The sequence below is a fragment of the Molossus molossus genome, unplaced genomic scaffold (assembly GCF_014108415.1).
Source record: "Molossus molossus isolate mMolMol1 unplaced genomic scaffold, mMolMol1.p scaffold_m16_p_13, whole genome shotgun sequence".
In the NCBI taxonomy this organism is placed as follows: Eukaryota; Metazoa; Chordata; class Mammalia; order Chiroptera; family Molossidae; genus Molossus; species Molossus molossus.
In genome coordinates, this window is record NW_023425348.1 from 34,539,905 (window position 1) to 34,561,023 (window position 21,119).

General features: G+C 39.5%; 1 protein-coding gene across 10 annotated transcripts in view; it reads left to right on the forward strand.

Annotated features, from left to right (window-relative positions):
* The window catches only part of SYTL2 (synaptotagmin like 2), a 130,186-nt gene that overhangs the window by 97,604 nt on the left and 11,463 nt on the right, over positions 1-21,119 (forward strand). For 6 of the 10 annotated variants that reach the window (XM_036258286.1, XM_036258291.1, XM_036258290.1 and 3 more), the window contains exons 9-17: positions 1,826-1,927; positions 3,871-3,924; positions 5,381-5,428; positions 10,768-10,862; positions 13,718-13,837; positions 15,088-15,257; positions 16,330-16,432; positions 18,901-19,071; positions 19,830-19,908. In XM_036258286.1, the coding sequence (XP_036114179.1) occupies positions 1,826-1,927; positions 3,871-3,924; positions 5,381-5,428; positions 10,768-10,862; positions 13,718-13,837; positions 15,088-15,257; positions 16,330-16,432; positions 18,901-19,071; positions 19,830-19,908 (942 nt within the window). Of the gene's footprint in view, positions 1-1,825; positions 1,928-3,633; positions 3,656-3,870; positions 3,925-5,380; positions 5,429-10,767; positions 10,863-13,717; positions 13,838-15,087; positions 15,258-16,329; positions 16,433-18,900; positions 19,072-19,829; positions 19,909-21,119 lie in introns of those variants that run through there. The other 4 variants (XM_036258289.1, XM_036258292.1, XM_036258295.1 and 1 more) reach the window with 3 other exon arrangements.

The window sequence follows — 21,119 nt, forward strand, 5'->3', positions numbered from 1 at the left end:
AGGATTTGCCCTTTTCTAGCTCCCTTCAGTCTCAATGAGTATAAATAAGCTTTGCCGAGTGGCTTGACTTGTGAGGTTCCCGTTCCTTGGCAAGTAGCTGTAGGGCCTCTTGCAAACTGACCAAAGAATCCATCTTTAGCCCTAGTGAATCAAGTTGGAGCCCCTTTAACGAATGTCTCTGGTAAGGAAAGGAAAGGGAAATACCAGTCTCTGAAACCAGACAGACGCAAGAGTATAAATCAGCATGTTAAACTTGTTGAAGTATACTTTTACTAAACTACCCCACTGAGTTGCTAGAGTAAACTGACCTGTAGGAGCAGAGGGCTCATGCATTTACATTGACTTTGGAAACTATTGCCTAATGTGCATAGCCGTGTTTATACAGTACACCAGCAGAACTGGTTGAACAGCAAAAAGCCGATCTAAAAACGAAATACTCAATTTTAAGTAACAACCTGGACAGAGTCCAGAGAAGATATTTTAAAATTATAAGCCAAGTAAGAGGTATAAAATGGCACAGTTGTAGTTTTATGTCCTCCTCTAACCTAAATTATTTTAAAACAGGTGGGTGGGGTGGGGTGAGCGTAGAGGGGAACCTGACTACAAAGGCATCAACATTTTGGTGAGCAGCCTGACACATTTGTCCTGTGGCTCAGCTCTCTCAACTGACCTATACCTCTAAATGCTCCTGGAAATAAAGGAAGTTTAATGGTCAGATACTTTTGGAAATGCTGGGAGATTATGCCCATTATTAGCATTAAAGTCTCCAAGAAGGTCTGTAAGTGAGAAGCCTTTTAAATTTGAACACAGATCATTCCAAGTCTAATTCATCTTAGAATCCATTTGCTGTAGAACGCCTATCAACAGTGGGCAGAACTGGGATGCATTTCTGTCAAGTATTGTCTAGAGAAACAGCTCCCAAATTTATTGATTCATTAATGGAACCATTTATTGGCTTAGCAGACATTTTTGAAGTGCCTATTGCCAACCACTGTTCTAGGTGCTGAGACTATGACAGTGATAAATGATGGTGCTTAGACCAGGGGTCATCCGTGATGGAGTTTTTACTGTCAAAACAGGACAATTAAGGATTGACGAGAGAAGCATTTTTGTAAGGTTATATGTATTTAGTTATTATATTCTGAGGTTATGCCCTTTTTCTTTCTGTTGGTTCTCCTTTTATAAAGAAAAGGCATTAGTAGATGATAGAGCCATAATCACCCCCTGTTAAAATGCCTCAGTAAAATAAAAAGTTGACTACCTCATGTTATTTCCCAATATTTTGATAGAAATTTTACTAGTTCATGAAACCCCCCAAAAGCGTACGTCTGTTGATCTGGAGAAGTCATCCATCTGTGTATTCGATTACACACAGATGTTAAACATCTGAATCCGGACTTCTATGGTTTTCAGTTAATTTTTTTTAATGCTTCTAAAACCATTTTGTGGCTATCTTCAAAAGCTATAAATGAAGTGGAAAGATTCAAAATCTGGCACAGAACAAATCATGTGCCTAAAATAGAGGTGTGGAAGACTAGGCGAACACATTGCTATTAATGTGGCAATCTTGTTTCTGAATGATTTATGCTTGCAAATATTTTTTGACCAAGAAAATTATTTTCTTTAAAGGACACACTATTTGTGAAGAAATTTTATTTTCTTCTGTGAAGTGCTTCATAGAGTCAACAAAAGTACAGAAGCTCTTGGCATAATGCTGGCCTTTAACCCACTATCTCAATGTTGGGGGTTAAGAGTTTGGTGGGCTTTTTTTTTTTTTTTTTTTTTTTGGTATTGTGCCGTGTTCATCGGTTTTGTCTTATAACAGGTTCAGAAGAAGAAACCAGTCCTGTTTTGAAAACTTTGAAAAGGAGATCTGCTAGGAAAATGCCTTCCAAAAGTCTAGAAGACATTTCATCAGATTCATCAAGTGAGAATCAAGTGTGCCTCACTGCTCATGCTCCCATCTAAGCTTAAAAATGCTCGTGCGCTCCTCTGTGGCCTCACTGCATGCTGTTGTGCACTGGCATCCCTGAGGGGGCTCAGCAGATGAGATGAGCCTTTCCCAAGTGAGCCGAAGAGGCTCGCCCTATAGTGGTTGGCACTTGGCTTCTAAAATAATGCACAAGGTTTGGTTATGAGAACACTTGGTTTCCTTGCATTGAAGAACCCCAGTGTGAGTGTTTATTCAAGTACAGTGAGTTTTAAAAGATAATGGTAGCTAATGGCTCTAGTAGTAATAACTAACATCTGTTGAGTACTATGTGCCAAGACTTAGCTAAGCGTTTTACATGCATTATTTTATTTATCTGGCATAAGTAACCCTGTGAGAGACAAGTCGTTATCCCCATTTTACAGATGAGGACAATGAAGCTCAGAGAGGTAAAGTAACTTGCTTACTATCACACAGCAGAGCTGGTACTCAAAATCAACAGACTGTTGTCAAAAGCATTATGATAGTGTTGGATATCTGGTGGAATCTGCATGATGCGGAGATGAATTAATTGCTGGCTTTAAGGACTTTCCTTTTCTCTTTTATCCCTTCTTGTCATGCATTTCTTTTGGATGTTAGAACTGTAAGCCCACGGACTCTCTGGCACACAGCACTTGAGGCACACTGTTCCCCCCAGCTACTGCTTTAACGGGTGAAGAAAGTCTTGAGTACTCACATAACACATAGTGAACAGAGCGACTTGTGAGCCACACCAATGGACTTAGAAATCATAACTTCTAGGGGTTTTGTTCTTACTGTTATTAAGCCAGGATATACCTTCAGGATTGCAGATGGTCATGAGAAAATTTATTGAGTGAAAGTTAACCACTGTCAAACTCATATGAACATTGTCATGTTCAGAATACTTTTTATGTATCTGCAATTGAGAGAAGCCAGAATTTAAAAAGGAAAAACAACATTCCACCAAACAATTTCTAAAATTCAGAGATTCCCAGAGCCCCGAAGGCAGTATTACCAATTTGGCATGCAGTCCTAACCCTGCCAAAGATCTTGGAATCTCAGGGTAAGAAGGGACCTTGAAAGGCACCCATTCCAAACTGCCCCCAGTGCAGGAATTCCCTCCAAAGCCTCCTCAACAGGTGGCCAACCCCCACATCCGCCTGAATGCTTGCGGAGTAGGCGAGTCCAGTCCTTTGTTGGACAGCCCTGATTGTTCTTCCTGATGTTGGTGATGGGCCCTGAGGAGGAGAAATCTTAGCAACAATTGTTCAATCTGGCAAACCTCCTGTTTGTGACACATGGGGCTATTTCCATGGTGCAGCTTTAAAGTATTCAGGAATGTGTAGGGTTAAAAAATAAACTACCCTCAGCTGATGGGTATTCCTGCACACTCCCTTCCAAATACCAATACCCACACTCACACTAGCCTGCCAAGATTCCACTTAGCAGCTGGTCCCCAGTCACATCTCTTCAGTTGACTTCCCAAGCAAGGCTCCCAGAGGCATATATGAATGATGATGCATGCCCAGAAATATTTGTTAGTGACTGTGGGTTTGGGAAGGTGTTAGTCATGGCTAGCATCTCACCCTTTTTAAAAGAGTAGAGAGGCGGTTGCAGCCCCATGCTTTCTCCTGCTGCCGGCAGATTGCTTGCACTGATCTAACCCTCTAACCCGTGGGAGTCCGTGTGCAGCAGTGTGCTGATGTAAGCTGCATCAGGGCTGAAACGGGAGCTCCCGCTATGGCACTGGCTCAAGTACTAATCTAAAGAGAAAGTATTTGGGGAGAGACATCTTGGTTGCACCTCTCACTGCATCTTGACTAATTGCTTCCAACTCCGGGGGCTTTCGGGGACAGTCTCATTGTTCTTTCGCGCCAAGGGTCAGTCGTGTTAACCATTTGTTAATTTCTCCTGAACAGATCAAGCAAAAATAGATAATCTGCCAGAAGAATTAGTACGTAGTGCTGAAGATGGTAAATATCTTTATGTATCTGCATGTCTGTCTGTGTGTTAGGTTCTGGGGTGGTCTGGGCAGTCACCGGGACACAGCTGTTGGATAAATAAAAACGTCATTTGCCACCATGTGATGAATGGTGCCTAACTTATTATAAAACCGTTCTCACTTGGTGCATTTAATACTAACTGTTTGTATTCTTAAGGTTTCTTCTGCTGGTGATAGCATTGTGAGGATCTCTTCAGAGACCCTTGGGAAGCAGGGGTTTCTATAAATAGGAAATTGTATTTCTATGGGTATGAGCTGATTTTTGCTAGTCTGATTTGCAGAACTCCCTTTGAAGGCAGGAAGAGTGGAGTGGATTCCTGGGTTGTTATTTTTATGTTTGATCCCCATATCTCAACATATAGATCTCTCTGGGCATATCTGGTAAAGCTTTAAATTTAAAGGAAAAGGTCCCAGAACAAAAGTGGGGATGCTACCTCTGCTCATGTAAATAACTACGAATAGATGGAGGGTAAAATTAACTAATTCTGAACATTAAGGAGTCAGAAGATTTTGAAGCTTGTCAGTTGATCAGGTATTACTTGGTTGAGTTATAAAATGAATAGGCATTTATTTTATGGGGGGGAGGGATGGGAATGAGCCTGATTTTTATAGTTCAGCTTTGATGCAAATGTATAATTTATATTTGTATGCTGGAATTTTGTTTTCTAAATTGCTTTCACTATAATAATAAAAATATATATTCAGTGAGCTTTCCCATATAAAAGCAGCAACAGAGATCCTCAGAGGTTATTCCTTACTTTTATGTAATAGATTTGTCTTTCTCATTTTATGTTTACAATAACCTCATTGAAGTATATGGGGCCAGTGTGGCTCAGTTGGTTGGGCATCTTCCTGGGCACTGAAAGTTTGCTGGTTCGATTCCTGGCCAGGGCACATACCCCTGCTTGATCTCCAGTAGGGATCATGTAGGAAGCAGCAATCAAATTCCTGTCTCATATCAATGTTTCACTCTCCCTCTCTAAAAATCAATTAAAATTTTTTTTAAAAAAAGAAAGAAATAGGTGGGGCAGGGGTTTTTATTTTTGTTTTACAGATAAGAAAAGCTCCAAGAAATTAGGTGACTTGTCTGAGATCCTGTAGCTAGTCAGTCAGTGGGAGGGTAGGGACGAGAATCCTGCCTTCATTACTCTGAGTGCAGTGCTCTTTCCATCTTAAAAGCTGTGGCTTAGTGAATGGGAGGAAAGGTGCAAAACAGCTCCTTGCTGGATGCTGGACTTTCCATGGAACAGGAGACAGTAAAGAGGCTAATGAAGATCACACTGGGGAATGGATGAAAGCAAGCTGGGAAGCTGTCAGATGTATTCTGCAGTCTCAGCTATGAAACGGACATTTGAGCTACACTTTCATGTCTCTTTTAATCCTTCTGTTAAAATGGTATTTTTTCCCAATGTTTCTCTTCTGAGTAGATCAAAAAGCAGATCAGGAACCAGATACAAATGAATGCATACCAGGAAGTGAGTAGCAGGTTCTTTCTCACAACTGACTAAATGTTGCCACTGTACCTGGTGTTAAGTATACTGAAATAACTAACCCCATTAATAACACAGCTCTATTATTGGTACTAAACTCTTGCAGCTTACAAAACTATTTCATTCTGGCAAGGGTAGTATTAAAAACATTTTACTACTGTCTGTGTTGAAAGATTAATTGGTGGTTCTACTGAGAAAGTTATATATTTTAAAAAGTTAAATATTATATATATGTATTATATATCATATAAATGTATTATATATATTAATTATGGATATTATCTTTTTGCTAGTCACGCTGCTCTTTGAGTCTTTGCTTAAAATGAAGTTGGCACTTTCCAGTATCACTTGGCTTTTATGTTGCAGTATTTGTGTGGATCTCTGTGGCCTTTGTTTAAGACTGTAATGAAGCAATTTATAATTTATTTGGACCTAAGAAAGAACTGTACTTGACAATTAGTATTAGTATGGTTGTGCATGCCTCTCTGCACAGCGATAGAAGCAAACTCTATGATGTCCAGGGTTTAAACTCAGGTTTAAAACTAGACTTGAACAATATCTATTCAACATGTAAAGCAAGTGAACATATGAATCTTAAGAAATAAATGTACACTTGTGGTGGTTAATGTCCATCAACTAATTAGTATTCACCACCAAGCAAAAATTATTTCTTCACCTTTTCCATTCAGTCTTAAGTTACTGTACTTAACTCTGACTGCTGTGTTAAGGATAAACAGCACATTGAAAAGATGTCTGTGGGCCAAGAAAAGCATGTAGATATGTGTGTGTGCTCAGCTCCCCAGCTTCAGTCAGTGTCATAATCGTAGGTCTGAAGATAATGATGCACATGCCTGCCCTCAGGAGTCCAGGGGATTTTTAGTAACAGTTTCCCAACATTCTGTGGATGTGCTCGTAGATCTTAATGAGAAAAGCAGCTAAAAGGAAGAGCCATTAGACAGAGGACAAAGTACCAATAATAGAAGGCAGTGACATCTTGTCTAAAATCTGAAACTTTGCTCACCAGGTCCTCCTGCCAGAGATGAAGGTGCTGAGCTTTAGCACATGCCCTGACAAATCCTTTTTTTTTTTTTATCTCTTTCTATAACTCTTAATCTTTTTTTATTATTAAGTAATTTATTTTTGTTACAAATGTTTCTCCTTTTTCCCCCATTGACACCCTCCTCCCAACCCCCCACCCTCGGCATTGTTGTCTATGTCCATTGGTTATGCATACATGCATATAAGGTCTTTGCTTTATCTCATCTCTCCTCCGCATCCCCCTCCTCCGAGGTTTGTCAGTCTAAACCCTACTTCTATGTCTCTGGGTCTATTTTGTTCATCAGATTATTTTGTTCATTATATTCCACAAATAACTAAGATCATGTGATATTTGTCTTTCTCTGATTGGCTCATTTTGCTGAGCATAATACTCTCCAGGTCCCTCCACATCATATCAAAGAATAAGAAATCTTTTTTTCTTACAGCTGCATAGTACTCCATTGTGTATATGTACCACAGCTTTTTTATCCATTTGTCCACTGATGGACACTTGAGCTGTTTCAAGATTTTAGCTATTGTAAATAGTGCTGCTATGAACATAGAGGTACATATATTCTTTTTTTTTTTTTTTTTATCCTCACCCGAGGACATTTTTCCATTTTTGTTCAGGTAGAGTGGGAGGGGGAGAGAGGAACAGAGAGAGAGAGAAACATCGATGTGAAAGGAACACATCGAGTGGCTGCCACCCGCACAACCGACCAGGGCCGGGGACAAACTGCAACCGAGGTACGTGCCCTTAGCGGGAACCGAACCCAGGTCTCTCTGGACTGCAGGCCGACGCTCTAACCGCTGAGCCAAACCGGCCAGGGCGGTACATATATTCTTTCTGATTGGTGTTTCAGACTTCTTAGGGTATATTCCTAGCAGTGGGATCACTGGGTCAAATGGAAGTTCAATTTTTAATTTTTTGAGGTAGCACCATATTGTTTTCCATAGTGGCTGCACCAGTCTGCATTCCCACTAGCAGTGTACTAGAGTCCCCTTTTCTCCACACCCTCACCAGCACCTGTTGTTTGATGATTTGTTGATGGCAGCCATTCTGACAGGTGTGAGGTGATACTTCACTATTGTTTTAATTTGCATCTATCTGATGTTTAGGGACATTGAGCATTTTTTCATATGTCTCTTGGTCATTTGTATGTCCTTTTTGGAGAGGTGTCTCTAGGTCCTCTGCCCGTTTTTTAATTGGATTCTTTGTCTTCCTTTTGTTGATTTGTAAGAGTACTCTATATATTTTGGAAATTAACCCTTTATCTGTTGTATATTTGGCAGTTTTGCTCTCCCATATAGTGGGTTCCCTTTCCATTTTGATGATTGTTTCTTTTTCTGTGCAGAAGCTTTTTAGTTTGATGTAGTCCCATTTATTAATACAAGACTACCAACTTACACCAAGCACAAGAATAAACTCAAAATGGATAAAAGACTTAAGTGTGACTCATGAATCCATCCATAAAAATCCTAGAAGAAAATGTAGGCAACAAAATTTCAGACATCACACACAGCAGTATTTTCACTGATACAATGCATAAGTCAAGAGAAACAAAGGAAAAAGTTAATAAATGGGACTACATCAGACCTGACAAATTCTTAAGAACTACCTAGAGAAAAAAGCAATCCAAGCTTTGGTTCTTGGTGTTATTCTCTGTCTGGCTGCTGCAGAGGAAACTAGACTTCTATCCTTCAGGGGTGGTGGGTAAAGAGGCTTTTCTAGTTGCTTTTGAACTGGCAGATACTTAAATGTGGGCGTCTTATTTTATCTTGCTGTTTTTTTTTTTAATTTTTTATTTATTTTTTTGTTACAGATATTTCACCTTTTTTTTTACCCCATTGGCACCCCCCTCCCCACCCCACCCCTGCCCCGTCCCCGGCTTAGTTGTCCATGTCCATTGGTCATGCATACATGCATATCAGTTCTGTGGTTTATCTCTTCCCACCCCCCCACCCCCTCTTCTGAGGGATGTCAGTCTGTGCCCTACTTCCATGTTTCTGGGTCTACTGTATTCCTCAGACTGTTATGTTCATTATATTCCATATATAAGTGAGATCATGTGGTATTTGTCTTTTTCTGCTTGGCTTATTTCACTTAGGATAATACTTTCCAGGTATCTTGCTGTTTTGTTCAACATTTAGCCTCAGTGGTGAAAACAAGACACACACACACACACACACACCTATAGATGTGTGTGTGTGTGTGTGTGTATTGCTATAGCTATATAGCCAATATATCTACATCTTCATTTGTGACCTCCTGATGAACTTAGTTGTTTTGGTCAAGGCAAATAGGCTAATCATGTAGTGAATTCTGGATAAATTCTGTCTTTTTTTAATGATATTTTCCAAGATGACTCTTCAGGCCTGGGCTGAGATTATTCTATTTCTCCAGTGAAGATTGTAGTCTTAACCACACAATACAAAATGAAATACATGGTCTGTATACCTAAAACTAATATAATATTGAATGTCAACTTTAATTGAATTTTTTAAATTAAAAAATGGTTTAAAAAAAATGAAAGGCATGCTCTAAACATAAATAACTAAAGCCCAATAAATATAAAACTGACTATGTTTGAGAAGAGGATCTATACTTTGAAAATAATAGAGAGCAGTATTATGATAAAAAGGTTTTGCATACTCTTTGGGTTCTCCCATGCCCTCATGGCACCCAGTCTTACACTGCTTCAGTGTAAGTCACCGAAAATACACACATACACACTGTTGTGTACTGGGAAGTGATTAAAGCGCTGTCATCTTGTGACATGGCATGAATGTATTTTGATACATTTCTGAGCCTAAGGCTAGGCCATAACTACTATGTGAAGAAGCAAATATTTAAATAGGTGTAGTTTAGTTGTTTATTTTCCTTCAGTTAGATTTCATTTAACTAAAAATAAATTTAGCTAATGCTTGGAGCGGAATTTTAACCTTTTGAGTTGAATATAGAAATGTAAGTTGATTTTTATTTGTTTTCCTAGTAGTGCTTTCAATGATAAAGTCAATATATTTGTATCACATTGTAAAGATAACTTAAAGAATCTGTGCCAGATACTATTTATTTGTTTAGCAAATACTTGTGTAGGCCTACTGTGTACCAGGCACTGTTCTAAGTGTTTTGAAAAATATGAATTCATTCAATATAAGAACTCTGATTCACAAAAAAAAAGCTTCCACATTGTGATTCTTAGAGAAAGAAGAAAATAGTGTTCTAACAAGAGTTACATAAATTAGGACTAGAATTCGTCATTTTATTGTGACTTCCACACATATGTTACACTTTCATATTAAATTCTTGGAGCATCCTAACTTGAATCATTTAAACTTGGCCTTGGGTATGTCTACTGCAAATTATTTGAGTTGACAGGTATCTAATATGTGGAATCTAAAAATACAAAATAAACAATCAAGCAGAACAGAAACAGACTCATAGATACAGAGAACATTTTGACGGTTGCCAAAGAGGAGGGGGTTGGGGACTGGGTGAAAAAGGTGAAAGGATTAAGAAGTACAAATTGGTGGTTACAGAGCAGTCATGGGGATGTAAAGTACAGCAGAGGAAATATAGTGAACAATATTGTACTAACTATGGACAGCGTCAGATGCATACTAGATTTATCAGTGTCATCACTTCGTATGTCATATAAATGCCTAATCACTGGGTTGTATGCTTGAAACTTACATCAACTGTAACTGAAAAATAAAAAATAATTTCTATTTTCAAAAAGTAATTAGTTTTGAAATCGTAGTGGTCTTTCATGGTACTCTCCACACTCCCTAAACAAACAAACCCTCTCTTTAGACACTCAATGACCAGGACACGTTTACAATGGAGTTGTATGCAAAGATCCTTGCTGTGCGATGAAATAGTTTTTCAGCCTGCAGCATGTTAAAAATATATCTCAAGGAGATGAACCAATCAATTACAGATCTTGAGGTTCAAAACTATGGCGTGGAAAAAATAAAACCAATTCACATGGACCGTATGTTTCAATATAATTCAAATCCAGCTCCTACCCAATAAAAACTAACGGTGTTTCAATGAATTTTTATTTTCTATTTGGTTCAACTCCTTGCTAGTTTTCTCTGTAGAATTAATTTATGAAAACTGCATGTTTCTTCCCTTATGGTCCTGTGCATGTGAACTACTGTGCCCTTAACCTTTTTTACAAAAACACCTGTGTTCATAGAGGAGAGGAAAGTGTGTTTCCAACGTATGCCTTGTTTGTCTGACAACTATAAAGATAATGTTGAATGCAAATGCCACTGCTTAGTTTCCACAGTGCCTTCCCCGCCTGGCCATCCGTTTTCCCGCCCCGAACAACTCAAAAGGATGAGCAAGTCTGTTCCAGCACTTCCGCAGGATGAGGCAAGTCTATCTTTTGTACCTTCACAAAAATGGAACCGAGCAAGTGGATTTGCGATGCCACGGTTGGTGTGTGTGTGTTCAGCCGTGGCAGAGAACAGAGGTCAGCGGGATTGACCCTGGCCTCTCATACCAATAGAGGTAGTGTTGTTGATCCTGGAACAAGGTAAGGCATGTCTCACTGGACTCAAACAGTAACTCTTTTTGGTAGTGAAGTCAAATTGCATAGATTTGGGAATGTGACTTTTGTTTCAAAGTGGGTAGAAAGAAGAAATCTAAGCAGAAAGATGCTGGCGTGAGCTGACGCCTCTGTAGTTTAGAGGACCATTGATTTGTGAAAGCTTAGTCTGGGGAGCATGACTAGCTTGAAAGCATTTGTTAAGATAATAAAGTAAAAATGAGCCCTGACCGGTTTGGCTCAGTGGTTGGAGCGTTAGCCTGCGGACCAGAGAGTCCCAGGTTCAGTTCCCACTAGGGGCACATACCACCCCCCCAAAAAAAATGATATAGCAAACTCTAAGGATATCTTCTGGATATAGGTACTCTATATGCCTTTAATCCACCAACAACCCTAGGAGGTGGGCACCATCGTTATCCCCAGATGTTACAGATCAGGAAACAGACTGTGAGAGGTGAAGTACCAGGCATTTAATATTCATTCTGTTACCAACCTCTCACTAACTAAATGTGGCACTATTTTCTCCATTTTATAAAAGAAGAGGGAAGCTCAGAGAGGTTAAGAAACTTTGCCCAAATCCAACAGCTACTAAAAAATAGATCCAGAACTGCAACTCCGACCTCTGACTTCGTTAAGATTCCATGTTCTTGTAGCTAGGTGATTAGGAGCCCAAGCAGGAGCCCGAGCATAGAGTCAGATGGTCCCAGTCCTGGCTGTGCTACTTATTTGCTGTGTGACTATGGACAAGTTCCTTAACCTCCCTGAGTCTAGTTGCTTAGTACCTCCCTCATTAGATTGTGAGGAGTCACTGAGATAATGTGGGGGAAGCACACGGCACAGTGCCGGGCACACGATGAGTCCCCAACAAATGTTAGCTATTACTGTTTGCAGCGTGGGTCTGATTTCTGATGGAGAAATCAGAAGCTTCATCTTCAAGCACCTTCTGCATAGGTAAAATATGAGGAAAGCTCTGGACAACACACAAATTACACCTCGCCTCCCCCACCTCCCGGGCACCATTCTTGGGCCTCAGATGAACTGTATCTGCAAACAGTCAGCCCCTGAATCTTTTTCAGAGCCCACATTATAGTTACTTTAGGAAGAACCACTCGTTCTTTGGCACTAATTCATTAGCTGGAAGCCTGTGGTAGACGGCTCATGGAGTTCCTGTGCTTTTTATACTTTTGTAAATATGCTTTGATGGGTCATAGGAATGAACCATGTAATCATTTAAGAGGCAAATAATACCGGTTCCTGGTTTTTTATTATTGTCCTTCCTTCGGTTTTAATCTGCTGACTCAGCTCCACACAAAAGAATCCAAACCGTCTGAGTTTGTGCATCAGAGATGCTAAATTACGCTGTATCATTTTACCTTTCAAAGTACACGGGGTTGGACAGAACGGTAAAGGACGCAGAGATGAAAGCAGGCCCTGCTCCTTTGCCCACAGTCCCTTTGAGGCTCAGTATCGGTGATGTGTGTGGAGTGCCAACCATGTGAAAATCAGTGTTCCAGGTCAACAAGACAGGGCCCCATTCTTCCAAGAATTCACTAGTGATCTGATGCACTAGACAGAACGTAGTACATGACAGAACGTAGTACATGCTGTAATAGAGGGCAATGGACTGTACATATGTCGGGGGAGAGTGGGACCACAGACATTGAAAAGGTTTGGATATTTTTTAATCCTTGCTGATTCTTTTCTCATCCATATAAGGCATACATTTTGTTTTTGTCTAACTCCTTTCTTAATCCGCATTATAACTGGCATCTGTGATATTGATTCACAACTGCATGGCCCTGGAACATGTTGGCATGAACTAACTACCCCATAAAGGTGTTTCCCTAATCCCAGGAGCCCCTGACCTGCCTGGTGAACTCCTCCACAGGAGCTCATTCTGAATCATGAGTTTTTAAAAACTACCATTTAATAAACTTTAGCTCTAAATATAATAAAATTTATTATTCCCACTTTTCTTTCTTGGCCTAGGTAAATATTTCCTGGGACGTATATATAAAATAAGTATCTTGTTGCTATTTTTTTTAAATGTGTTAAAATCTAATGTGGGTAGAATATATACTTCAGTATACTTCCCTATAGCAAGAAAAAGATAAGCACAATAGCATTATAGAAATAGATGAGAGGTGGCTCCAGATTTTTGTAATGTATCACTTATAATTGAAACAGATCAGACTAGCATTTATTTTTCCTAGTTTAATTTTTAGGGAAGTTAGGCTATGTTAATAATGAGAGGAATTAAGCATGACACTTTGTGTTTTGACAGTAAAACTTAGCACTTTTATTGTCTGGGTAAAGTTAATTTCTCATCTATATCAATAAAGTTCTCCAAGAAACATAAATATGTAATACTGAGAGAGTAGCATGAAGCTCACAGTAATACGTCTTCTGTAGTACCTTGGGACCACCTTGTAGATGCAAAAAGATAAATAAATCACTGTTATTTTGGTGGCTAAACACTGCTCTCCTCCTTAGGTGAGGTCCAAGGCAGACCACCTACCCCCTCCTGAATCCCACCCCCTGGCAATTAGCATTAGTGCCCTCTAATCTAGGGAAATGTCATAGATCAATGTGATACCAAGATATTATCTTTATCTCAACAGACATTCTGATCCTGACTCATTCTGAATTTAAACTGTATATATTATGTGATGTTTTGTAGAGTGATGACAGAGAAACAGACACAGCATCAGAAAGCAGTTACCAGCTCAGCAGACACAAGAAGAGCCCCAGCTCTTTAACCAATCTTAGCAACTCCTCTGGCATGACGTCCTTGTCTTCTGTATGTAAACAAAGGCTCCGTGTTAATACCTCACCTCTCCTGCAAACCTCTCTGCCACGCTCCTGCGACCTGTATAATGGCCTCCTGTTGTAGTCTCCGATTCCAAGGGCTGAGCTTTTCCTCTCATCCACCATTGGCTTCCAGCTAGCTAAATCCTCCTTTTACTTTTCTTTTATTTAAGCATAAAAACTCATTATAAAACAATATGGTTTTTTGGATCTAAGGGCTTCAAAAATAAACCTAAATTACCAAACAGAACAAACCACTGAATTTTTCTGTGAAAACAAAGGGTTAACCATTATCAAGTCAGCTTATAACAGATATGCTTTTATATACCACTGACAGATATAGAATTGTGCCTCTTTTTTTAGCAAGCCTGATGACTAAAAGTACTGATTCATATAAAAGAGTGGGAGAGGTGGTTCTTTGCCTTATAAAAGGATTCCAAACAGGGTTTTAAAAGCAAAGCTCCCTAAGTGTAGTTGCTTCACATAGACATTCTTTCATAAAGTGAGGTCGGTCTGTGTGCAAGTGTGAGTAGAAATAAATATATATAGATGTAAATATATCTACATACACTAATCCAGACATTTCTCTGATATACATACACATGCTAAACAAAAAATAAAGCTGTGTTTAAATGCTTACTAGCCACACATTTGTTTAACTTCGTTTTAAGAATCTGTTTAAGTTGAATTTCTGCTGGCAACAATTTAATGTATGGTCTTGGGGAGGCTCTAAACTCCCTTCATCAATCATTCATTTTCTCCCCTTCCTGACCTCTGAAAGCGTATGGCTCAGTAAGCATTTTCCTAGATTCTGCGGATGGCCAACACAGTAAAATTCCTTTTTAGTGCCTTGGAAATTTGATAGAGCAATGTGTCATTGTGATTTGTGTGCCTGGGGTTTCTCACATCCTCTTTCTTTAGCATTTTAAATACTAAGTGTGCCTAAAAATGGAATGGTGAAAACCCCTTACCATAAAATCACCTGTGAAATGAGCCAGCATCTAAGGAACTTTGCATTTCTCTTTGCATCGAAGTCTCGTAAGGGCCACATTTTTAAACACTGGTCATGTCATATATATCATGTCAGGTTATCGGTGTTGGTGTGTCTTAATGCCTTATTAAATGAATGGCTTTTATATGCAAACTAGAGAAATAATGGCAAGCACAGTTTATATCTGTGATCCTTGCGTTGGGTTCAAGATTGAGACAGAAACGAACACGGCATGTTTCCAACGGTTTCAGGTGAGTGGCAGCATGACGAGCATTTGCAGTGGAGACTTTGGCAATCTGGAGGTGAAAGGGAGTATCCAGTTTGCAGTGGAATATGTGAACTCAATGAAGGAGCTGCACGTCTTTGTGGCCCAGTGTGAAAACTTAGCCGCCGCAGACGTGAGAAAACAGCGTTCAGACACGTGAGTTCACCTGGAGTCCCTGTTTCCTCGTCGTTACTCTTAATCTTGCAGGAATTGGGAAAGGAAGGAAGTCATTGAAGGGAGGTGTGTGTGTGAGTCTGTTAAAAGGAATGTTTGGAAGGGGAAAGTTGGGACGAGGAGAATGCTGTTTTACTTACTTTACATATTCAGATGCCAAACTTGTTAAATGGCAAAAATGTCAGAGAAGCCCAAAATATTCAAGCTGGCAGCAACTTTTGAGTCCAGGTCCTCCTTCTTACAGATAAGGAAACAAGGGCCAGAGAAGATAAGCAGCCTATTTATATAAATTCAGACAGTGAGTGGGGAAAATGAGGAATGAGGGCTTGAACCCCAGACCTTGGTCTCTTTCCATGGTGCTCTCAAACTTTCTCTAAAGTCAGGGATATGTGGGGCATGCTTCATAATGTTCAGTGGTGCAGAATTAGTTAAGATTCTTGAATGAGGTAGTTTCCATATTTAAATTATATTCTACAGAAGGACTCGAGGGGGAATCACCAAGATCTCTGAAATCACAGGTTTAAATACCTTTCAGTTTGTTTGAAAAGTGGAATGGTATTCCTCACTATCCCCATGCAGAAGTCTGATTCTTTGTTATTTTGCTAGCATAAGCCCAGTTCTTTTTCCTTGTATTATAGAAACAACCGAGCTCAATATCCTTTTATTTACATTGAATATGGCTTGATTAGTTGTATGCTAACATTAATTTTTATTTTAAAAAACAGTCACAAAAACTTTTCAAAAAAAACAATTCTGCCAACACCAAAGCCTTTTTTAATACAAAAAAGCCAGTGGAATTAAACACTGTTAGAGATGTGTTGTCCTTCCTTTCTCCCTGTTACGTAAGGAAAGGAATTAATTTGTAATCAGTTCCACTGAAATAGCTTTAAACTTTTAAGTATAAAGGTGTTGGTGGAGCATGTATTACTTGCTGCTTTTCTCATTATCATGAAAGAATTATTTCTGTCAATTTCCAATGCATTTTTTAAAAGCAGAGGTTGAAACATCACTTTAATTTTCTCTGGCTTTCTTGTCTGTTCAATTCTCTTTTTAGATATGTAAAGATTTACCTGTTACCAGACAAGGGCAAAATGGGCAAGAAGAAAACAGTTGTTGTGAAGAAAACTTTGAATCCTGTGTTTAACGAGATACTGCGGGTATCTATCTATGAATCCTCTATCTAGGAAAATCCTAAATGGTGACCTGTATGTTTAGCCATGTCTTCTTGAGTAGTATCTCTATAGATGAAGTCAGTTACCCAGAGAGAAGGAAAGGAATCAACATTTTCTGAGAATCTGCTTTGTGAGATAATATGCCACAACTGTTGTATGCAGTATATCATTCACTCCCCGCGAGCCCTGCCAGCCGGGTATTATTATCTATCTCACAGATGCAGCAAAGGAAGCTTAGAGCAATAAAATAACTTGTTCAAGTATACACAGCTGATGGAGTTGAGCACTGCAACCAAAATGATCCAAAAGCACTGTTCTGATCGTGGTACTTCTCTGCTTAAACAGGTTTTAGGATTCCTGTTACCCTTAGGGTAAAGTCCATTTTTTTTTTTTAAAGAATATTTTTTTCATTTATCTTCAGATAGAGTGGGAGGGAGAGAGAGAGAAACATTGACGTGTTGATTGGTTGCCTCTGGCACAACCCCAACCAGGGCCAGGGCCAAGTGCCCTTGAATGGAATCAAACCCGAGACTCCTTGGTCTGCAGGCCGACACTCTAACCGCTGAGCCAAACTGTCCAGGGCAAGTCCATTCTTATCAGGCACACCAGTCCCTTCACAACCTGAGCTCCAGCCTCATCTTTTCGGTCAGTCTTTGTTCAGGATACCCTGATTCTTTTCTGTACTTGGAAGAACTACATTTTCTCACTCCACTGGGCCTTGTGTTTCCTCAGGCTGGAATATCCCTCCCCACGGTTTACCCCAACTGCCTCCTACAGCCTGAGGTGCCTCTTCCTAGGAACAGCTGTCCATAACCCCTCAGGCCCCTGCTGCCTCAGTTTTCTTGCTTTACAATGGGCTACATTAACTCTCAGCACATTACTGGTTTGTCTGCTTTCACCATTACATTATAAGTCCCCAAGGGCAGAGACCAACTCTCTGTTGTTTATAAACTGTACGCCCTTAGGTGAATGACTTAACCCATCTGCACTTCACACCCGAAAAAGGTAGATAATAATAGTACCTACCTACCTACCACAGTAGTTGTGAATGTTAAAGAGTTTGTATATGTGAAGAGAGGATACATTAAAACTTCATCAACGATGACATTTAGTCCGGTGTGTGAGGTAGGTACTCAAATGCTTATTGGAAGGATAGATGGATGGGCAAAGGCATGGAAAGTATACCTGACTCAAATATCAATATTCTGCCTCCCCCCGCAAACTGCATCATGCTACCTTAGTCATGAGTAACATAATTTAAAACCAAAAATAGAAGTATTATTCATCCCCTCTTTCTGAAAATTCTGTCCCAGTATTTGGTTATTCTATGAGAAAAGGAGTTAAATTAATTCTCGGTCATCCATGGTTGAATTTTCTGTAGCAAGTTTTTAATTATGGTTTGACTGTGCTATACCTCAGTACTCTAGCTATTTCTAGGTCAGCTACTCCAGCCCTATACTCAGGAAAAGCCAGATAATTTAAATAGTAAACTCAAGAGAAAAACAAGTCTGCTGCAACCAAAATGGACATTCAAGTAGTATATCATAAAACCAAATAGAGATTATTTTTAGATTAGGAGTACTATTATCCCATCCATGATTACATATAATCAAGGATTGACTGTATTTTAGATGAAAAACTTTTAGGATGGCAAATATTTTCTTCTTGACCATATGAAGCAGGAAAAAAAAATGAGGATATCTTTTCTTGAAATATTCCTTGTCTTTGTAGGATAGCGAGTGGGAGAGGCTATGTGTATATGGTGGTAGGTGGTATGTGGAAACTCACTACTTTTCACTCCATTTTGCTGTGAATCTAAAACTGCTCTAAAAGCCCAGCTGGGATGGCTCAGTGGATTGAGTGTCATCCCATGGACTGAGAGGTCCTGGTTTGATTCCCCATCAGGGCACGTGCTCAGGTTTCGGGCTTCATCCCCAGTAGGGGGCATGCAGGAGGCAGCCAGTCGCTGTTTCTCTCTCACATCGATGTTTCTCTCTCTCTAAAAACAATAAAAACATATTTAAAACTTCTCTAAAAAAATGCCTGCTTAAAAAATATACCTCGTCCTTAGGTAGAAAACAGACCATTGATTAAACTTCATTTGTATTTTTAGACCAAATTTGATTTATATTATACCTAGCTAGAACTAAAAACATCCAGTAAAAATTGAATAATCGGCTTTTATTTCTAGAGAGCTATTACCGGCTATGATATTTGAGCAGTGGTTTGCTTTTTCCAAAAGGGCAAAGAAAATCAACTTTTGTGAAAGATGGATTTTAGCTCTTTGAAACAAGACACTTAGAATAAGATGACTTTGCAATATTCTTGAGACTTGAAACCTAACAGATGAGAAAATCTGATCTGCACAGATGACTTTTCTCTTCATCTCTGTGTCATAACTTCGGCATAAAGTAATATTATTTGCCCCTTTAATTTTCTTCTTTGAACTGCAGTATAAAATTGAAAAGCAAATGTTGAAGACACGAAAGCTGAACCTCTCGGTATGGCATCGTGATACATTTAAACGCAATAGTTTTCTGGGGGAAGTGGAACTTGATTTGGAAACTTGGGACTGGGACAACAAACAGAATAAAGTCTTGAAGTGGTATCCTCTGAAGCAGAAGGTGAGTTCAGAGTTTTTTTCATTGATTGGTTGGTTGGTTGGTTGGTTGGTTGGTTGGTATGAGGCCTGGTGTGTAGGAGAAAGGTACTATACAAAATTGCATTTCCATTCAGAATGCTTTTCCATAGTTTTGGATCATTTTCTCTTCTCTGTGTCATGTCTCTTATTCTCTTTTCTGTAATTCTCTTTTTACCCCCCTCTGTATGCTTCAGTTTGGCTGTTTTTCGCTAACCTATCTTTCAGTTCAATAATTTTCTTATCTTCTATGTCTAATCTGCTGTGATGCCCAACTACCAGTTCTCAATTATTCTATTTTTCTGATTTATATTTTCATTTGATTCTTTTTTATACATGTCACTTCTCTGCTAAAAAATCTCCATCTTAACAGTATCTTCATAAATACGTTAATCAGAGTTATGGGAAGAGTGTATCTGAAAACTCCAATATCTTAAACATTTGTGATTCTCTCCTACCTAAATTTTTATTTTATTTTGGTCATTTGGTCCTTTGTCCTAGTATGCCTATTCATTTGTTATTGCATGCTGGACATTGCATATGAAAAATTCTCGGGATAACTTGAGAGGGTTTACTTTTGCTTCTGACACACAGAGTAGGGACAGGCCACTTTAATCTAGTCTGGGAATGAACTGACTGGGAGCTGGGGTCCAGAAGTGGGGCAGATAAGGTCCTGTAACAGAGTACAACAAATAGGGCAAGTCGTTTGTGTCTCACATCTGCTGACATTCCTTTGTTTTTCAGACAGCACCAGTTGCCCTTGAAGCAGAAAACAGAGGTGAAATGAAATTAGCTCTCCAGTATGTCCCACAGCCAATTCCTGGTATGAAATGATTCTCTGTCCAGATTTATGTCCTTTCCTTATCTCCCACTCTCCAAGGGTTTCTTTGGGTTCTATGATATTTTCAAAGGTGAAGCCCTAAACAAACTTACTAACTTAGTAATCATATAAACCAAATGAGTCAATTCACAGTTGCAAACTAGAAAATTCTCATTTTTTATTGCGATAAAAACACATACAGTTTACCATCTTAACCATTTTTAAGTGTACCAATGATAGTGTTAAGTATATTCACATTGTTGTGAAGCAGATCTTCAGAATGTTTTCATCTCATATATATCTATAACTCTATACCCATTGCCTACTGATGGTAGTTGGCACTAATTCAGGGCAATAGGAATCCCCAATTTGGGGTGCAGTGAAGAAGGAAACTGTATTCAGTTCTAATACAGTGCGGCAGTGCCGGGCCTCCTCAACGGTCTGCTCTGGAGAGACATCACTGGTGTTTCAGCTCAGCCAGGGAGACATAGTCTTCATTCTACAATGGAACGGGAAAATGTGCTTCCCAAGCCAGAGGGGAGCTGGCTTATATGGACTGAAGTCCCCATACCCCTGGTATCTGGTTGGTCTGTCCTCATGCAAATGAGGACTCCAAATCCTCACAGTTTGATTGGTCCAAAAAGCACTGTCCTCCTGACTGGTCAGAACAGAACTGCTCTGATTGGTTAGAGTTGCACAGCTCTGACTGGATGGCGAAAGCCTCTATCTTACTGGTTGAAATAGGATTCCAGGAAATCTTTATAAGGGCTAGGTCAGATGGCAGAAACACAGTGCAGGCAGGCAGGCCGTATAGCATAGAGGCTTCTCTGCAAAGTGCAGTTTGCATGAGAAGCCTCTGTGCAGAAATGGCTGCTAGGCTCTGCTTTTTCACTTGATCCCAGTTAGCCACCAGGAGCCCTTATTAGTAGGTGTCTTTTTTTTTTTTCTTCTCAGGGTTCATATCATTGAACTACAAAACCCCTCTCCCTCTTTCCCTCAGCTCCTGGTAACCACCATTCTAGTTTCTGTTTCTGTGAGAAAAAAGTCTCATTTTTCCCCAAGTCCAGTTTCCAGTCCTTATTTTAACTTGCACCTCACTCTTCAAAAAGGTTGTATCTGCACAATGTGAATGACCTTTTCGATATTCAGAATTTGGACCTATTGACAGTGCTGTAATAAGAATGGAACCTGAATGTTGTTTTTCACAGGTAGAA